Source organism: Topomyia yanbarensis, chromosome 3, assembly GCF_030247195.1.
Source record: "Topomyia yanbarensis strain Yona2022 chromosome 3, ASM3024719v1, whole genome shotgun sequence".
NCBI classification, from domain to species: domain Eukaryota; kingdom Metazoa; phylum Arthropoda; class Insecta; order Diptera; family Culicidae; genus Topomyia; species Topomyia yanbarensis.
In genome coordinates, this window is record NC_080672.1 from 155,390,738 (window position 1) to 155,411,776 (window position 21,039).

Consider the following 21,039-nt stretch of genomic DNA (forward strand, 5'->3'; position numbering starts at 1 on the left):
CCTATCAAAGGAAAACAAGCGCTTTACGTGGACGAAAGAAGCCGAAAGTGGATTCAATGAACTGAAGTCAGTGTTGACATCAGCACCAATCCTTGGAAACCCAGATTTCAGTCGTATGTTCACTATCGAATCAGATGCGTCGGACCGAGCCGTCGGGGCAGCGCTGGTGCAAGAGCAAGGCGGGGAAACGCGAGTAATAAGCTACTTTAGCAAAAAGCTAAACCGCACACAGCGACGGTACTCAGCAGTCGAAAAGGAATGCTTAGGTGTTCTATCTGCAATACACCACTTCCGTCACTATGTTGAAGGTACGAAGTTTCGGGTGGTAACGGACGCCAGAAGCTTACTCTGGTTATTCAATCTCGGTACAGAGACGGGGAATGCGAAGTTGCTAAGATGGGCGCTCCGCATTCAGGCCTATGACTTCGACCTTGAGTACCGAAAGGGAAAAAGTAACATTCTGGCAGACTGTTTGTCAAGGTCGATAGAGGTTGACTCAATCACGCTGCTGCAAGCCGATCAAGCATACGAAGACCTCGTTGAAAAGATTCGAGCGAACCCAGCCAAACACAGCGACAAGCGAATTGTAGATGGAAAAGTGTTCCAATATGTGAAAACCAATAGCAGGCAGAGTGACCCAAGGTTTGCTTGGAAACACTTCCCTCCGACAGCAAAACGTAAGGAAATCATTAATAAGGAACACGAAAAAGCCCACTTCGGGTTCGAAAAGACCTTGGCCGCCGTGAAACAACACTTCCATTGGCCCAGAATGAGTGAGGAAATTCGTCGGTTTTGTCGGGAGTGTCTGAAATGCCAGGTTAGCAAATCAGGGAATGTTAACGTCACCCCACCGATGGGAGCACAGAAACCGGTAGAGTACCCATGGCAGTTCATAACGCTGGATTACGTCGGCCCACTACCGGCGTCCGGCAGAAATAGGAACACTTGCCTTCTTGTTGCAACGGACGTCTTCAGCAAATTTGTTCTGGTCCAGCCATTCCGGGAAGCCAAAGCAAGTTCACTGGTCGAATTCGTGGAAAACATGATTTTCCGACTATTCGGGGTACCGGAGATCATGCTCACGGACAATGGATCGCAGTTCGTTTCAAAAACTTTTAAGAGTCTGCTGGAGGCTTATCAAGTGTCCCACTGGCTAACCCCTGCATACCACCCTCAGGTCAACAACACCGAAAGGGTGAATCGCGTCATTACGACGGCAATTCGGGCAACTTTAAAAAAGGCCACAATCATTGGGCAGACGATGTTCAGGAAATCGCCAACGCAATCCGTAACGCAGTTCATGACTCCACGAAGTACAGCCCGTACTTTGTCGTTTTTGGTCGGAACAAGATTTCGGACGGAAGGGAGTACGGTTACGTAAGGGACAACTATCAGCCAAGCGCGGATGACGACAATTCTGTTTCCGATAGACGGAAGAAACTGTTCGAGGAAGTGCGAACCAATCTGACCTTGGCGTACCAAAAACACGCTAAAACATACAACCTTCGATCAAATGCTAAATGTGCTTCTTATACAGTGGGGGAGAAGGTGCTGAAGCAAACCTTTGACCTTTCTGACAAGGGGAAAGGGTTTTGCAAAAAGCTAGCGCCCAAGTACGAACCGGCTGTCGTGCGGAAGGTACTTGGCTCCAATACCTATGAATTGGAAGATCTTGCGGGAAAAAGATTTGGGGTCTACTTCGCTAACCGGCTGAAAAAGTTGCACTCTTCTCATCTAAACAATTAAGTGAACAGAGTCGAGCTATGTACCTCCGCAAGGAGTAACCACACTATACGATGAGTAAGAAAACACCCTTCAGGTTAAATGCAGCTTACGGCCAATCTTGATGAACTCGTTCAAGGAAGTCCTCGGACGGAATTGCTACTGAGATACCAAGATTGTGCCTAAACAAATAGAAAATCCTCTCAGCTATGAATAAGCTTCTGCGAAGTGACAACGAATGGATGATTCACAAAAAAACCAAAAATGGGTAAACAAACCGACATAGCAAACCGGTTTAGAACCGCGAATCGCGAAACATAATACATCAGCGATGGTCAATTGTAAATAATTAATTTGTAAATAGTTAATTGCCTAATTACCTAACCCTTATGCTAGTATTAGTCCTTATTCTAAGTTAGTCATTAATTCTATACACTCACAGTTTTCCAACGATGGTCGAAACCCTGTTAACTTGCTTCCTTCCTTCGGAGGGGAATACTTGCAAGCAGGCAAAAAGAATACACATCCTTCCTTCTGAGGGATTGCTTGTTGATGACGTCATCGATGTATATTTGTATTTAGTAGTATATGATTCGGTTGAGGGTTTTTTTCTGCTTCCATTAGTTTCGTCTTCCTGTACATATAAAAATTTACATTTAGTTTTCATTCACAAATACTTACTTCATTCCTTTTCTTTATTTTGAGCGCGTCCCACGCAGCAGCTTATTCGGGTAGGTGACAGACCAAATCTTTTTCTCGCATTTCTACGATCCTATCCTTCCGTTTTGTAGATTTACATCCCACAAATCCAATTCCTTTTTGTCCTGAAACCCTCCAATATCTTCCAATCCAATAGCCAAGTTCCTCGTTTCCATCATTGATTTTTTCGATTAAATTTTGTTTTCCTTAGCCTTTCCAATTGCATCATGTTACAGCTTCCCTATAATTCCAGTTCCTTATCCATACCTCCCATCCGATCCTCCTTGAATTTTTTGCTTTAAATCAGTAGTCATCCCATTAAATAGGTGTCCTCTGTTAATTTCGACCAGTTAAAAACTTCCTCTATTTTGATTCTTAGTTTGCATCCTTCATTTCATGTTATTTTTTACTCATCCTTCATTGTCCGAGATCCTTCCTTAACGTTCAATTCCCGATCGATGGCATCCTACACAATCCTTCCTTTTCCTAGCTAGCTAGTGCCATTCTTCACAATAGCGGATGGTTCGTCTACCTGTAATGAAAAAGCCAACACACAACTTTACACCCGATAGGCCACGATTATAAAATTATACTCTCCTCCGTCAATGTTCACCCGTTAGATTTCCCGTGAATCGAACTAGCTGACGACCGATTTTTTTTCTCAATTTCCCGATAAGGGAAATACGAACACGTCGCGCACGCGATTCTACCACAATTTTTTTCATTTCTGTTCTTTTGTTTCATTTTGACGTTTCGGTTGAAGGTGCTGTGGAAAGCGTATGTATGATAGACCGGTTGAGCTCGCGTGTCGGAATTCAGCGCGTAGTTGGATTCTGATGCGCGTAGTGTGCAAGGGGCGAGTGAATGATTTTGTTACTATCGTGTTTAATTTTTCTTGGAGAATTTTGTTGTCGGAGTAAGTTTGGCGTTTAAAAATTCTCTTAAGAAGCAAGTTTCGTTCCAAGCGTGCAGTAAGCTAAAATCGCAGAGATTTATTTTTGTGGCAGTGAATTGCCAGCTTGGACAGTATATATTTTGGAGGGAAAGTTGTGTCCTGTGATCTCGCAATATGCTGGGGTAAGGACAGCAATCTGAACCTACTAGTTATGGTTTTCACTTAGGTGAATTATTTCGTGAACATTGTTTTCGTTAATCGGTTCGTCCTGGTGTAGACGACAATGTTCCAGTTTATTTTCGTGCGCTTGTTCAAAGTTTGTCGACAACTTTGAATTTAAGCCATTTTAATGTTGTATGTTTTGAATGTGGGATAAGTGGGATGAATAAGTGAGGAGTATGAATGGATTTCACAGTCACCAACGATTGTCGGTCAGAACACTCTTCGCGTCTCTGTTGTTCTTGATTGGTTATTGAAGGCGTTACAGTATAGTTTTGTTAGGCATTGAGTTATATTCTGTGAAGCTACAAGTAAATTTTTGCTGGAGACTGGAGACGAAAGTCGATGAGAGTCAGTAGCAGACTTCATCCGTAATAGGCGAAGTGCTGTAAACAGAGAACGAGCCAATCCCTATTGGCGATGACCATATATGACCCCGAATGTTGAAAATAGTTTCCGAATATGACTTGTTTGACCTACGAAAATTTGATTGGTTATTGCAATGTCCATTTCAAGGCCAATCAAATTTTCGTACTTTTAGCAGGGAATGATGTAACGAGTACGTTAATTGTAAATAATTAAATGTATATAGATTTGTAAATATTAGTACGTATGCGTAAATTGTTATTTGTTCTAAATTGTTTATTATGCATGGTATCCATATTATCAATTTAAACCATGGAGAAATGTTCGCAAAATCGAGTTGCTACGGTAGCGCGAGAGAGACTTCATCAAGAGACTTGCTATAATACGCACTTGATGAGTGCCCGTAGTTCTTCGCAATTGCCCATTACTAATTTGCTGGCCTAGCGATGCCGCCGGTGAGGGAAGGGATTGGGCTGCCGAAAGAGGCCATCTACCCTTGGTCAATTTCACGAATATTTGCACTGTTGGGAGAGCGTTTTGTTTCACTCTAATGTTAGGACAGGCAGCAGCCGTGCATGATAGACACCGTCCGCAGAAATGAGATGCGGTCATGAAACTGGGGAAGTTCGGGATGATCAATATGATATTAGAAATGTCTCTATTGTCCACTTCGTGGAAATTGCGTCAGATCCGCTGACGAAGATCTCCAAATCGCGGTTATTCTGAGGATTCCCAGAGCCCAATAAACCACTTTGATCGTTTCAGTGGAAGAGGCAAGAGTGGTTCAATTTTGTTCGCGCCGTGATGTGTTTAGTGTGGTAAATTGACTCGACTTTAATTGTTTCACCAAATTACTAATAAGTTTCCCTCCCCAATAGAAAAGTATTGCAAAGTATAGCAATAAATAGCTTGGCGATTCTAGTGTGTGCGCTGCTAGAAAAATATAAGGTAAACCCGTAATTTTTGGTTACCCCCAAATGTGCGCGTGCTTATTTGTCGTCGTGCGACGGCAATTTACTTCACAGGTTCGTGGCAGCCGTCGAAAGTCCGACACATCACACCTCTTCGTTAGTGACCGCTCTTGACCCCACGATTCGGCTCAAGGTTGGTCCCGGCGGTACACGTGGCCGGAAGAAGGCGGCGTCCGTCAAATCGCGCCTTGGCAGGACCGTTCCAAGACAGCAAGTGCAACCTCAACAGCAATCTACGCTTTCCGGTGACGACCGAAAGTTTCGACGGAAGTACCCCGTCTGCGTAAGTTCCACGAACCGGCGGTGAAGACCATCGTCGTCAGTCCAGTCCGATCAAGGGTGATCGCACGTGGTGTCAGCAGTAGCAACAGCAGCAGAAGGAATCGCCGTCTCCCGCCATCATGTACACGTAAATCCTAGGTCGTGAGTAGAGTGAAATATATGTTGTGATTGTCCATGCGCATGGGGTCACATTAGACGGCCTTACCCTACCGTCAGATTTGCCAGCCGTGGCTCGAAGTGAACTTGCAAACTAAATAGCACCGCACGGTATAGAACAATACCCACGCCGAGAGCACGCACAATGCACTGTATATCGCCACACTAGAGGATAGGGAAACCGAGAGGGATAGAGAGGAAAATGCGTCTAGCTAGGTTTGAATAGAGAAAACCGAAGAATGGGAATAAAATCGCAATTGTAAATAGGAATAAATGTTTTGATGAAGTGAAAAGTTCTGTTCTGTGTTAATGAGGTTTCCCGTACGGTAGATGTAGTAATTGTGATTTGGTGAAGTCTTTGGGGTCTAGTTTATTTCGGTCGGTATTCTTTTCTCGTCTTTTTTTTGTCTTTTGCTGGGGAGGTTGGCTTCGATACCAACCGGAACCACTCTCGAATCGAACGCTTGTTCGTCAATTGGTCGGATTGGACTCTGCCAGTGATGAAAAACCCCCGCGAACAGAATCTTTGCTTCGGAACTAGTTTGTATTGATCATTTCGGATATTTCTCGGGTTTATTATACGCGCGGCTCGGACGGTTGTGATCAGCTAGCTTGCTTCCTTCCTACATTGAGGAAAACCAGAACCTTCTCCTGAAGGGTCTCACAAGGCCGGGCAGCTCTAAACCAGGTGGGTGGTCTCTCAACTGAGAGTGGCGCATAAACCACCCACTTACTTACCTCGGAAGCTCGTTAGGCTGGCCAGTTACAATTTTCCGGGGAAAATCTGGGAGCGCCTGCATGCTTTGCCTGTAAGATCGTACAAGATTACTTTAATTTGGGTTCCTTCGTATTGCTCCATTCCAGGTAATGAAGAAGTGGACTCTTTAGCTAAGCGGGCGCTTAAGAAAGTGACATATATGAAAGACCAATTTGCTTCAGCGAATTTTTCAGTATTATTCATCAGAGAACCCTCGAAAGTTGGCAAGCTTCATGGAGCAATGGTGAACGAGAAAGGTGGCTACATTCGATAATCCCTAAGGTATCGACGAAACCTTGGTTCGGAGGGATGGAGGGATTTCATTCGAGTGATGTCTCGGTTCATGTCCAATCGCTACACACTGGACGCTCATCTCCGACGTGTTGGGTTCGCAAATAGCGGTATCTGAACCTGGAGCAACGGTTATCAAGATATTGAACATATTTTCTGGGCATGCGCCGAGTATTGTTGAGCCAGATCTCAACTATTCGTTTCCCTTCGGGCCCGAGGAAGATCACTCAATGTCCCGGTTCGAGATGAATTGTCAAGCCGCGATTCCCTCTATATGTCCCTCGTATATATCTTCCTAAAAACCATCAATATTCAGATTTAACTGCCCCTATTATTGTCCTTATCATTCTCAAAAGTGCCCTCTTGCGCCTACCGTACCCCAACGATGGTTTGATGCGACTCCAATCAAAACATCTCGGTCAAATGACCAAACAAACACGAGATCAACAGCACAACATCACACGAGCAGCCTGGTGTGTTGCCGATCCGCCTCTGAGCCATACTACGAAATCATTTCGAGGAGCCCCTACCGGTTCGAGAAAGATCGCCCGGCGTCCCAATACATGATGCACCCGTCCGTATCTGTAATCCGTATATTATCCCCTCTTGTATATGTATAAGTTAGCTGTAAAATTTCTTTAGTTTTATTTTATAAAAACAAAATAATATTTAAACCTTGAATCTAAAAAAAAAAATAAAAAAAAGTTTATCCCAAGAGAAAGTAACTGTTCAGTTATCAATTTCAATTCCTTCCAGCCTTTTGAACCCCTGCGCGACCCATCTCAACCAAACGTTTTTTTACTCAAAGCAACCAAAATTTGTTAGATAGCTCAATATGACGTTTGGCCAAAGTGGTTATCTTCATTTGACATAGGCGCTACACCACCCAAGTAGCAATTGCAACTTGTTGAAAGTTTTAAATGTTGCACAACTGCTACACAATATTTTTTATTGTAGGATATATTTGAAAATAATGTCCACGGGTTTTTAAACTGATTGTGCAACTATGTAACTATAGAGTTGGCCAATAGTGTTAAGCATGCAAACATCAATAACAGTTGTGAGAAACTTTGCTAACTTGCACAAACAGTCTAACAAGTTGCAAATGCCTCTTTGTTTGCCATTTCACCCTAAAACAGAACTGTCCAACTACCCAGTACTCGACAAATGGCACAGCTATTGTTTTCATTATTTTGCTACAATTAGGAACATGTTGCACAACATATAAACAAAGTGCGCTTTTTCCATAACATAGTTGTTACCAAGAGAGTTACAAATACTATACAGTAACAAAGCGTGCTACTTGGGCATTCTAACTTGTCTCTATCGGGATTCAACGTCCCAGTTGTACACCTGGAATATGAGCCAGAATACCAATTGGCTTTTGCCAGAATTCTGGCTCAAATGACACGACTGATTCAGGCTCAAATTCCGAGTTGATTTGGTAACCCTATTTATGCCAAAGTATAAGTTGAATTGTGAATTGCCTGGCTAGGATTCCATACAACAGTCTATGAATATAGAAATGAAATTCACTCAGAATAATATGTACATTCCCAGTTTTACCACGCGCTGATTTTTCTTGCCGCCGATTTTATCAGCCCAATGAATTCGAAGAAATGTGCTTGTCATAGAGTATGAGGACCTGGGCCTATTAAGACTGTGGGGATAATTCAAAACCTCTCGTTTTATTAGAAAATCGTAAAACTTTCTGGCTATCGTACATATTCGTGGAAGCGCTATTCTGAAACATTAATTTTGACAGCTGAATGTCATCCTGCAGTTTTTAGATAATACCTTTGTAGAAAGAAATTGAAGGTTCGAACTGCCCCGTAGCACAGTGGCGGGTCTTCAAACAAAAGTCAGACAAAACCTCAAATGTTACCTAAATTGGCTGAAAATCACAATTTAAGCTAATCGTAAAATATTAAATGCATTTTTCCATACAGTGTCATTGAACCTTTCTTATAACTATGATTTTGCTTTCATGATATTTTTCGTTACTGTTCACCAATGTCAGCAATATCATAAAAAATGAACTTTAAATCCATTGTATAACGTGTTGGTTTACTGTAGATTGCTCAACTATTTTACACAAAACACCATGCGCCTCCATATCAGCAACAAAGCTTCAAAATCTCCTTAAAAATTTTTGCGCACCTAGGCGCAGGACGAGACCATGATATTCGAAAAGTAGAGGTTATTTCCCATAGAATGTATACTATGTGACCGTTTCGAAATGATTCCGAAATTTGTACAGAATACATTAGTGAAAACAAGTATTTTTGATCTGACCACCTCAAACATATTTAAACTAAAAAGTCATAGTTCTGAGCAAATTTACCAAATGTATTTTATTCACTAACGAAGTTCTTTCGTTCCTCTACACAATGAAACTAGTTGTGCTAAAATTGGACCAAAATCAAAAGAGCAACATGCATTTGAAGTGAACAGAGCAATGGTGGTTTCGGAAATGCAAATCATTAAAACGTCCGGACTTTGCTACGTTTAAACTCATGTCAAAAATCATGTTCTTATCCAATGATCATAGAATTTTGAATATACGTCATTCAATACATGAGAAATTTAGGAAAAATATAAAATATCAATATTTCAAAAATAAATTTTTGAGGTTTTGGCCAGCCTCCAGCCACTGTGCGTAGGGAGGTTCGAATTACTCCTTATTAGTAAAAGTATGGAAAACGTAAAGTTTTACCAATCGTCGCTTAGCGCTGTCATGGAGTGGTGCAAATGAATTTTTATGGATCCAAAAAGTAGGTGAAGTTTCAAACAAACAATTAGGACCTTTCACCAACAAATTCTTTCACTTCTATCCACCTAAAAGGGCGACTTGTTTAGGTGGGTTCGAATAGCACCGGATTCACCTATTAAAATCTTTTGATTTATTGAAATTATTATTATTAAGTATTGCTAGGATATTTGGGGATTAATTTGGGCCTTTTATACATTACGACAGATTTTTGGCAAAGTTTGTGGTAATCATCAAATAAAATCAACAAATGGATGATAAACTGCAATGAAATCCTGTGAACTCACATGAAAATACGTCTTATTGTTTACATACGCCTTTAAAGTTGTAAAACTGCTCAATACAAATTACAAATATACTAGAATTGAAAAAAAAAGCGGATGCAAACTTCAAACCTCAAAAACCAAGATGCTCTTCGACTAAAAACTTTTATTATAAAAACTGGAAAAATATATCCGGTTCTTGTAAAGAAGTTTTCTTTTGCCAAATTTAATTAGGAAAATAACGATATACGGATTTCATTTGCACAAATTATTTTAAATCGGTTTTTATACTGGAGATTTTTAGGCTGAAGAATTGCAGTCCGATTTTAATGCTAGAAATTATAAACTTCTAGAAGTCGATTACTGCCTTCTAATATAGTTAAACCGGATTCTAGGAAACATGTTCTATCCTTGTGATTATTATTTTCGGTCGTTCATAGGTAATGTGGGATCTGCAAACAATGTTTTATTTTAATTTTGGCACCGAATGGCCCCTTTTCTTCGTAGAAAGAAAATGAAGGCGCGCATATCGCCGTCCAACCAATTGACATAAAAAACACAATATGTATTGGCTCAGCTTGATCAATATTCTGTTTACTCAATTTGATGAAAAGATTATGCAGGAACCATATGCATAGCTCAGTAGCAAAACCGGAACGAATAAAACAGCAATAAAACAGCATTGTATTCGGTTGGATAGCCAGGAAACTTAATAAGAGCTTGAAATGTGAACAATCAAAAAGCTCTCAAGTAGCAACAACTGTGAGGCAAGAGCAAAAGTATAATAAGGATATAGGTATCTACCAACTATTCCAGTGTGCTCCGTGAAGATGTGAACCCTCAATCCATATCGGGCTCACTTTGGCACGTTTCACTCTTGGAATATGCACTTTCTGCAAGCAAGATGTTCAAAAGGTAGAGTAAGGTTGTGCCAAGTCTTCTTTTGCGTCTAGTCGATGCAAGTGAGTATGGTGTAGGGGAAATTATTCCTCGAGCCGAGATTTCTACAATGTATCGTATCTACTCTAGTCCGGATAGAGAAATTACAGATATCCTTACAATGAAAACGATTTTAATCCAGCTAACCGGGTGATGAGATATTTTTATATAACTCCTACTCTCTTCGGATATTATTTCCATTGTGAACATTTGGCCTTTCTCTTCTATATGTAATGTTATGCAATTAATACCTCGTTATTTTTTAAATCTGACTAATTTTATCAGTCATTCATTTTATTGATTTCATTCAAATTATTATTTCGACCCAATTCAATTTATTTCAACCTTTTGAGTATCGTTTAAGGTTTCATTTTAACCATTTAATTATTTTATTGTTTTTTCTTCTTTTTCCTAATTGTAGCAATTCTTTCCATTTGGAGTATTTTATTCATTTTATCGATTTAATTAACCGTTATGTGTCCGACGCGTTACCCGGGTACCTTTTTAAGTTTAAATTAATGAAATTCGCATGTTTTATCCATAGCTGGAAATTGAAACTTTGTGACATCTTAGAACTTCACTAAGTCAAGCTTTTGGGTTAATAATATTGTTGATATAGTAAGCGGGAGTGAGGAGGGGCTCCTGATTTTTTTTTATTGCGTAGCAGGCCGACGTGGGTACCCGAGTACCCACAAAACTGAAATGCCAATAACTAAGGCAATTTTCAACCGATTTCGACACTTTTGGGTGTTTTGGATTTAGGAACTCATCCACTTTTAGACTTGGTAAAAATGAATCGGGTTATTTCATACGGTTCCCGGGAATCCGGATTTCCGGAAGCAGGTTCCAGTGCTGGGATACTATTTGTGAACTTCAATGGAATACTAGCAATATGGGTATCAAAATTCTTGGAATCACATCAGTAGGCTGTATCTCGTGGTTTTGGAACCATTTGATGATTTGACTTCGGAACAGACATTATGGAGCAGGTTCCCGTGGGGCCATGAGTGGCCATTCCATTCCAAATACATTTTTGAAATTTCTATAGGGTCCCGTGACAATGAATAACATACTTCCGAGATAATTTAAAGAGTTTTGATACTCATATTGCTAGGACATTATTAAAATTTACAAATCATTCCCTAGTGCTGAAACATTGCTCCGGAAAATCCGGATTACCAAGAACCAGATCCATTCATCCAGTTCAATTTTATAGAATCAAAAAGTGGACGAGTTCTTGAATCCAAAACATCTAAAAGTGTCCAAATCGGTTAAAGGAAGCCATATTTATGAGCATTTCAATTTGTGGGTACCCGGGTGCCCACGTTGGCCTGTTAAAGGTGTTTTTTTTTGGACACACGTTGGTCTGTTAAAGGGTTTTTTTTGTTGGGAACAACTGTTAATTGTAGCAACTCTTTTCATTTGGATTATTTTATTCATTTTATCGATTTTATTATTCATATTCATATTGTTTATTTTATTCTTTTTATATTATTTGGTTAATTTATTCGTTTAATTTATTAGATAAGCTGAACTAATATGATTTTCAATAATCATTTCACTCATTTTATGAATATGATGACCTTTTCCTATTTTTCCTATATTTTACTGTACTGTGTGTCATTCTAAAATGTAAAATCTATCAATGTTATGGCACTATTTTGAACGCTAATATCTCTGTTATTTATGGATAAATTCTTGTCTTTTACCACCAAACCATTCGGAATTAACTGAAATTGTTTTATTGCTATGTCGTTTATGTATTTTAGGTGTTCTCTATTAAGGAGAAAATTGTTTAAAACCATCTTTGCGCATGAAGAGCACAATACCTATAATTAAATTAGTTACGGAATTTGCGTTTCGACTTCACCTCATCAGAATCCGACACTAACTTAGTGATCGGACTTAACTAGCGCCGGATTAACGCTAGCTCTACGAATGGAAAACACTATTGTGTTTCTGAGCATGAAAAAGAATTCTGATTAAGCTGATGAGAACTAATAAAATCCAAACTTGGTTTGGCTTAGCAAACCAATTATTTTTCTTCTTTGGGGGGAGAAATTTAGGTAAAACCTATTTCTCTCCATTAAGGAGGAAATTGCTTGAAATCATCTTTGCGCGTAAACAGCACAAAACCTGTAACTAAATTAAAAACCCCCCAAAAATGTGTCCCACACACAGTGAATATTGATTATAATAATAGACTAACTAATACCCGTCGCGCCTTGATGCGACTTTGAACGAAATTAGAGTAAAACACAATTTGTTTAGCTGAATATATTAGAAGAGTAGAATAAATATTTTTCTAATGGCTTTTTGAAAAGTGAGTGGATAAACAACATTCGGCTTATTTATTTAAACGGATCGTTACTGTATTTAACAATAAATAGGCGGAAAAAGGTCATCCACAAACAAGATGGATGTTTAATGTTTTCTGGTAAGTTGTTCGCAAAAGTAAGAGCTACAAATTTTCTGAAAGCATAATCTCTATATGTAATTATTTAAAAGAAAATTATTGAAAATATCTTACTTATAGAGGGATTTATCAGCGAAAACAGAATATTAAAAGAAAGGGCATAGTGCTTCTAATAAATTTTCTGAATATACTATTGGCCTAAAATTAGCCGTTTCAACGTTAACAATCATTTGCATGTTTTGGTCTTATTTCTAGGTATGGGAAAATGATAAGAAAATCCTTCGTCCAAACTCAAAGCCAAAGGTAAATATCTGTTTTTAAACAAAGGTAAATATCTGTTTTGATAAGAATTCGATTTTAACGATCTATAGTTCGTTGGTAATGAATTCGTATATTTGCTTTCTAGAGATACGTTTGCTTTCATTATAAATTTTGACAGTTAATGCAAAGTGTCTTCTTTACGTACACATTCATCCATATCTCCGAAACTGAACATCTGAACTGCAGAGTTTGCCTCGAGTTGTACACACAGACGATTTCCAAAATCGTCGAACTGAGTCGATAGGTACATATGATTCGGCCCTCCGAGTCCCAGTGAAAATATAGAAAGTTTGTGCGGTTTCTATACATTTCTTTTAAAATAGATGTAAAAATACAAACAGCTACCTGTCGCCAATAAACCCATCGCTTGCTTTATTTCGAATATATTTGTGTGTCCCTGTTGATATGCTCAACGCATCCTAAATTAACATAATTTCAATTAAACGTAATGGTTTGTCCTTTTCTGTCCTAAAAATTAATTAACTGCGTACACGGTGACTCACATTGGCAGTGACAGTTGGAGATGAATGACAAAACAAAAAAAATAGAAGAGTCAATCCTGAAAAAAGACTCATAGGAAAAAGTGGAAATCGCATCCCACGAATTTTGACTGAGAGCAGGAAAAGAAAATTACATTCCCAACTGGATGACGGAGGGTGTATCCAAAAAGCTGCGATGGAAGAATACCAAATGAGGTAGTTTTCTTTTCCCGGTGTATTGTTAATGACGGTGTCACGCTCAATAAGTTCCCTCGTTGTTGGGGGTTAACAATGCGTGAATGGTGAGTTATTGATCCACCTTTGCTCCAAGATAAGGTATGGCTTGGCTACTGATGACTCTGATTAACATATAATGAACAACTAAGCGAAATTGGGGGATTATGGTGTTTGTTCCATTATTCAACTTAGCTTCTATATTCTTCGCTTTCTATGTTGATTGAACTTCAAACAATGAACCAAACGTCGTGGTCACAAATTTACTGAATCAATTAACCAGTTAAGTGCAATAATTACTTTGAAACTAGTGAAAATTAAAAGACCTAACATGACACAATTATTTTGGATTTTAGATATGTTGCTTACTTTTTGAGATATGGGTAATTTTGTCAAAAACGACATGTTTTAAACACATAACTTTCATAACTTTCAAACAAAGCAATTTAGTCACACTGTGCACATTAGAGTTGGACATGGTTATATGAAAAAAATTGGCTCGGAGTAATTTTTTGGGTCCCATTTAGCTCCCAGAACAACTCTGCAAATTCTTAGCTCGATAGGTGAAACTATATTTTTGCGCCCGCATTTTAAAGTTTACATGGGAGTTCGTATGGGGTAATTGTCTGTTGCAAATTAATTCTTCCAAGAGTCGCCCGTTACCTCCTAAAAATAAACAGATGTCTGATTTTTGTAGGAAATTAGTCAAGGAAACAAAGTCTAGAAGACTGCAAAACAATCTGATGCTTGTGGAAAAAGTTATTAAGCGAAAACCGATTGATGCCCTGAAGATTGATAAAAACTTCATTTTTCATAGCATCACTGCTTCTGATGATCTAATTATATACAAAATTTTCAACTTTCTCTTATTATATGCAAAAGAAGCCTCAATTTATCCCTCAAAACCTTGTGAAGTGGCCAGTGTAGATAAACGGTTTAGACACATTAAGAGAGGATTAAAATAAATTTGCGTATAATTGAACAACCAACAGCAGTGATGCTAGAAAAAATGATTATTTTGTCAATCGTCAGAGCATCAATCGGTTTCTGCTTAATAACTTTTTTCTCAAGCGTCAGATCGTTTTATTGTTTTCGAACCTTTGTTTTTTTGTTAAATTTCCTATAAAAGTCACATAACGATTTATTTTTAGGAAGTAATGGGCGACTCCTGGAGGAATTATTTTGTAAAAGTTAATTTTCCCATACGAAATCCCATGTAAACTTTAAGCAGTGGGCACAAAAATATAGTTTCACCGATCGAGCACAGTTGTTCTAGGACCAAAAAGTTGCTCGGAGCTGTAATCTAATTTTTGTCCCACCCTAATGCACATACAATTAGAAATACCTAATTCTAACACGGTATAGATTGTCCGTTTACAAACGGAGGAGATATCGAACATTTTATATTTTTATTCTTCACTTACCAATTTTGAATAATTCGATGATGACGTTCATAGAGGCGTAGCGCACTTTGTACAAAAATCTGTCGTGCCAGACTTGAGAAGCACTACCTTCTGTGTGTAAATGCGCGGTATTTTGACAATGTTTTGCATTATTCAAATGTTTAATGTCATGGTTTCAAAAATCTGTGGGTTTATCCATTGGAATCTATTCTTAGAAGTATAGCGCTGTCCGAAAAAATATCAGCGTAAATATTTTTTGAGTGTAAAATACTACCATACGTTCTATTCTCCAATAACATTATATGTTTTTGTATGTGACCCAAGCCCGTGCGCAGAAAATTCTCAAGGGGGGGGGGGTTAATTTTTTAACGTTTATTTTGAAAGAAACGTATAGAAACCCTCAAACTTTGAAGATTTTTTCAGAGGCCTGGACCTAGTCTTGTGAACCAAACGACTCTGCTCAACAAATTGGGTAAATGTTTGTTATCGAGAAGGAGTCATCAAAAGACACCGCTGCATAGTGGTCGAAAACCCCAAAAACGTGAACTTATTTCACTAGAGGTCAAACCATCGAATATATTCACAGGGTATCTTTGGACGAATTGTTCGTAAGAATATTCCCCACAACCTTTTTAAAAATTAAAATTAGGCATGGCTTACTACGATCAAATTAAAAAAAAAATTATGCTAACGAGGTAGAAAGTTGGTGTCTTCGACAAAGTTTTAGAAATGCTCGTAATAAATAATTTTGTTGAACTAATTGAACTTGTAGGATTTAATGTTATCGATTTGTAAAGCGTTTTCTATGGCAACACCCTCAAATTTAGTTTTTTTTAAATAACTATTTTCACTGAGACTTTTCGTGCAAACCGTGCTCCAGACAAATGTGAAGGCATTAAACCCACATAATATTGTTGAAGACTGTAAGTAAAAATACCCAAGTAAAAATACCCAAGTAAAAAACATTACAAAATGAGCTTAAAACCTTCTTACCTTTATTATGCGTAGTCCGGACATTGAAAATAGCGTCTGCTCGTCCATTTTGGTTTGTACCTCTCTCTCTTATACGCAGTTGAACTTGGTGTAAAAAATTTAAAATTCTTCAATAACTCTAAAACGAATCAGTATTTTTACAAGAGGTGTGCGCCGCGCCGCCGATTTCGGGTACAATTTTTATATGCAGTCTTCAACAATAATTTAATTTTTACATGTAGTCTTCAACAATATTATGTGGTTTTAATACCTCAACATTTGTCTGGAACATCGTTTGCACAAAAAATCACAGCGAAAAAAGCTAAATTTAAGGGGTTTGCCTCAGAAAACGATTTATAAATCGATAACATTTAGTCCTACAAGTTCAAGTTGTTCAACAAAATTCTTCATTATGAGCATTCCTAAAACTTTGTTGAAGACACCATCTTTCTACCCCGTCAGCATAAAAAGTTAATTTTTCTAGTTCAATCATAGTAAGCCATGCTTCAATTTAATTTTTATCAGATTGTGGGGAATATTCTTACGAACAATTCCTCCAAAGGTACCCTACGAATATATTCAATGGTTTGGCCTCTAGTGACGTTTTTGTCATTTCCGACCACTGTGCGTTGCCTGCTGGCTCGTGGTGGATTCGGATTGGTTTGTAGTAGTTGTTGAGCCAACCAACTAAACTTAAATCTCTTGTATCTCGTAATCCTCTTCCATCTGGGTCAACCGTTAAGTACTGCTTTAGTAAGGATTGTGTTCTTGCTTATTTTGTTTTGTGTTAATCGTCATGTTTTTATTTATCCATAGCTACTTTTCCTTACTTGCTGTCAAATCTTCGCGATATATCTCACCTGCTCAGGTCTGCTGTAAATATCGTACCCTGTTGAGACATGAACCGATCCGGGGTGTCGACCATAAGGATTTACATCTGTTTACAACCACCTTCGCCGGGTTTCTTATCCTTCTTGATACTAGTCGTTCCTATTTATCTGCTAGCTGGTGCTGAGAACTTCTTGGCGGCAGCATTTCACCCTATACCGATGCCCATTTTCGCGATCCATTTCGCTGCCACTCTAACGGAATAATCATCGGCGGTAAAATTTCTCTAGACAAGGATATCCCGATTTTCTCCAACTTCGTGTTTTTCCTCCTTGACTGTCGTTGCTAGCCCGCTGACCGACATCTGCTGTCTACTCACTACTTTTGCTAACATCGAAGCTTGTCGAAACGTTAACCGAACCTTCAGTGTAGTGTGTCCAAACGGTTTGCAGTATATTTTTTCCTGGACAGGAAGATAATAAATTTTTAAAAGTTATTCAAAGCGCTCATGGGGGGGGGGGTTTGAACCCCCAAACCCCCCCCCCCCCCCCCGTGCGTGCTGCCTGAAGTGACCTAAAGTACGAAGAGTAAAACACGCCACCATTTAGAATCATTGGCTTATTGTTTACGAAACACAGCTGTCATTTCGGAAGAAAGTCGATATAAAGCTGTTCGTAAAAATAGCAGCGCTACCACAAAAGGTATTCAAAACGCTAAAGTTTCCAAGATTTTTAGTTTAGTCAATCTGTTTTGTTTGGAATAATATTCCTACGCTTACAATTGACCCGAAATTATAAGTTAAGATTTCACTTAAACTGCTATAGCAAACGAACAAAATGCACCAAAGCTTCAAATTTTAAGAAAAATCGTAAATTAGGCTTTAAAATAAACTAGCTGAACCGGCAAACTTCGTCATTGAATTTATTTCGATTTCATTAAAATAATTCAATGTTGTGTCAAATTTGAAGTTTTCCTGCATGTTTGGAATTTGGGAGTTACGCATTCGAAATTATGCACTTCCGCGAAATGAGGACGATTTGGATTAATTTGGACAGTGGTGTTCGTTGGGTTTGTTAGAATCACTTTGGCTTTGTTATCAATTGCTGTGTAAATTCCGGGTGCTACGGCTACGTCTGTTGTGAGACGTAAAAGGTTTTCGATATAAAAATCATCATTTTGTGCATTAATGGGTAATTTGGAAATTACGGCTTCGCGGACGTTAAGTTGTAATGTGTAGGTGGTTGAATATTTTCTTAGCATGGTAATTGATGTGTCGGAGAATTTTATGACGTCATTGGAACAGTTGATTTCGGCTTTTAGCGATTGAAGGGTTTCATATCCGATCAATCCTTCAAAAAATTGGTGAAAGTTAAATAAGTAAAAAATTTCAGGTTGCTTATCGCCAAAGGGAGAGAAGAATATAAATCTGTCGATTTTATGCTTTCCGTTTACATTATTGACACTCATTTGATTCTTTTTCAGTATCGAATTTTCGGTTACCTACGCGGGGTCGATATAATTCTTGTTAGAGCCGAAGGAATTCCACGAAGGTCCGTCCGAAAATCTCTAAAATCGTGACCGACCATCTTAGATTCCGACAAAACTTTACAGGTTCAACCGGCATGGAAGACTAAACATTCTCCACAGTCAATAAGATTATTTTGACTCAAGCGTAGACAAGGTCGGTGACAAAGCTTTTTGTAGAACATCACTGGAAAAACATGATTTGCGGTGTTACCTGCCATTCCAAAACTACTTAACCGATTTCTTTCAAACTTTGCATACACATTCTATGTAAAAAAACCTAACCCTTACGTTGAGTGTTCGAGATAAATTTACTGTGTTTTTACTCATTTTAAATAAAAATTACTATTTTCCATGAAAAATTCGACATTTTTGTGAGTTTTGATAAATTTGCTTCACGCATAGTTCTAAAACAAATTCGTAAAAAAAGTGTTTTTTCACGCTGAAACCTTTACCCTCCCCTTAAGGGAGTCTGACAGTGAAAAATATAAAAAAAAAAGCGATCTGCTTCATTCATCATTCTTTCGACGGCGGCTGCGACCTCCGCCAGTTGATCTTGCTGTTGGTTCATTATTTCATGTTTTCTTTTAGAAGAGAGATTTTTCCACTTAAATATAAACAATTTTTTTTATTCTTGATCACTTTATTTCACTTATATTCACGTTAATCATATTAAAATTACTTAATTGATCGGTTTTCCAGAGCCGAAAGAGGATCCCAGACTGCGATGACCCGTCACTCGTCGAGTTATTTATTTTCCTTCGGTGGTGTACGACGATTTCCGTTCGCTTTGCAGGGTTGGTCGCTGTGTTGAGTAGGTTACACCGCTGCTTCTCAATAAGCCAAATTGGATATGCCATCCTACCGTTCCTGCACCAATTAACGAATAATGGCGACCGATTAGGGTTTTCAAAATAAACGATTTACTCGGCTCCACGGTCAGGCACTAAGTGAAGTTTTATTTATTAATTTATATGTTACAGAGGCCTAACGTGATCGATATTTCCCTGATCCAGTTATTTTTTGAATTGGACTAAGCACACTAAATGCTGCGTTGGCGTCTGGTATTGCGTGCTGGCACGTTGCTGCTAGTGTCCTCGATTGTCGATATCGCTTATTACTGACGAATAAAATCAGCGAACGGTGGCTCTGGCGATGACTTGTATTAGGGCATTGCAAAAAATTTTTTTTTTGAATTCTCAAAGGCCCCCCTCTCATATTGTGACAAATGTCAAAGTAAACTCAGATGCCAAATTTCACATCATTTGGACAATTCTAGACCCCCGCCCACTTTGCTTGAAAGTTTTGAAAATGGTGCTATGGGAAAATGTGGAACAAAAATATATTAAATGCTATAACTTTTGAAGTAGCAATCATAAAATTACAATTTATACCTCTTTTTAAAGGAAATAGACTTAGTATTGGAATGAAGATATTCCTGTATCTATAAAAATACGGGAAAGTGGGTACTGGGTCATTTTGACCACAAAATCCCCTATTTTTTTAATTTTTCTGCTCCGTTGTGCAAACCATACATATTTTGATGTTTTTCTAATGTAAAAAAATCTCAGAAATCGAACGGAATCTTTTAGACCTTTGTCCGAATACGAGAAGTTGGAGCTATAGGGCCTTTTGTCATTTATATTAAATTTTATCATTTTCTCGTGCATATATCTTTATTATTCTTCATTCAATTTTCATAAATTGTACCTTGTTCAACGTGGAAAATCCTTAGGAACAAAATAAAAATAGATTCGTTACCGGTAAAATTCAGAAACATCAAATTATCTGACATATAGTCTCGATTTCACATTTTTATCATGAAATCGCACATATTAACTCCATTTAACTACAAAATTCTTAGTTCATTTACTATTTATAATGAAAAATGCGCTTAGGAATCACATGAGAAAAGTTTCATGCCTGGAAAAATAGGTGAAGTTGAGGTATTAGGACATTTAATGAAAAAAATGTGGATTGCAGAGTTAATGTCAAAAAATTTGATGTTTTTGAATTTTAACGCATACGAATCTATTTTTGTTGTATTTCTAAGAATTTTTCGCGTTCAACAAGGCACAAATCATTAAAATTGAATGAAGAACAATAGAGATATATGCACGAGAAAATGATAAAATTTAATATAAATAACAAAAGACCCTATAACCCCAACTTCTCGTAATCGGACAAAGGTCTAAAAGGTTTCGTTCAATTTCTGAGATTTTTTCACATTAGAAAAACTGCAAAATATGTATGGTTTGCACAACGGAGCAGAAAAATTTAAAAAATAGTGGATTTTGGGGCCAAAATGACCCAGTACCCCACAATCCCGTATTTTTCTAGAAACAGAAATATTTTCATTCCAATACAAAGGTTATTTCTTTTAAAAAGAGGTATAAATTGTAATTTTCTGATTGCTACTTCAAAAGTTATAGCATTTAATATATTTTTCCTCCACATTTTCCCATAGCACAAATTTCAAAAATTTCAAGCGAAGTGGGCGGGGGTCTAGAATTGTCCAAATGATGTGAAATT

The 21,039-nt window shown here is 38.1% G+C and overlaps 1 protein-coding gene across 1 annotated transcript in view; it reads left to right on the forward strand.

The window, feature by feature from the left end:
• LOC131687327 (uncharacterized) overlaps positions 1 to 21,039 on the forward strand; it is an 83,836-nt gene that overhangs the window by 30,949 nt on the left and 31,848 nt on the right. Inside the window, exon 2 of the mRNA XM_058971404.1 lies at positions 13,002 to 13,049. Within this exon, the coding sequence (XP_058827387.1) occupies positions 13,002 to 13,049 (48 nt within the window). The remainder of the gene's footprint in view (positions 1 to 13,001; positions 13,050 to 21,039) is intronic.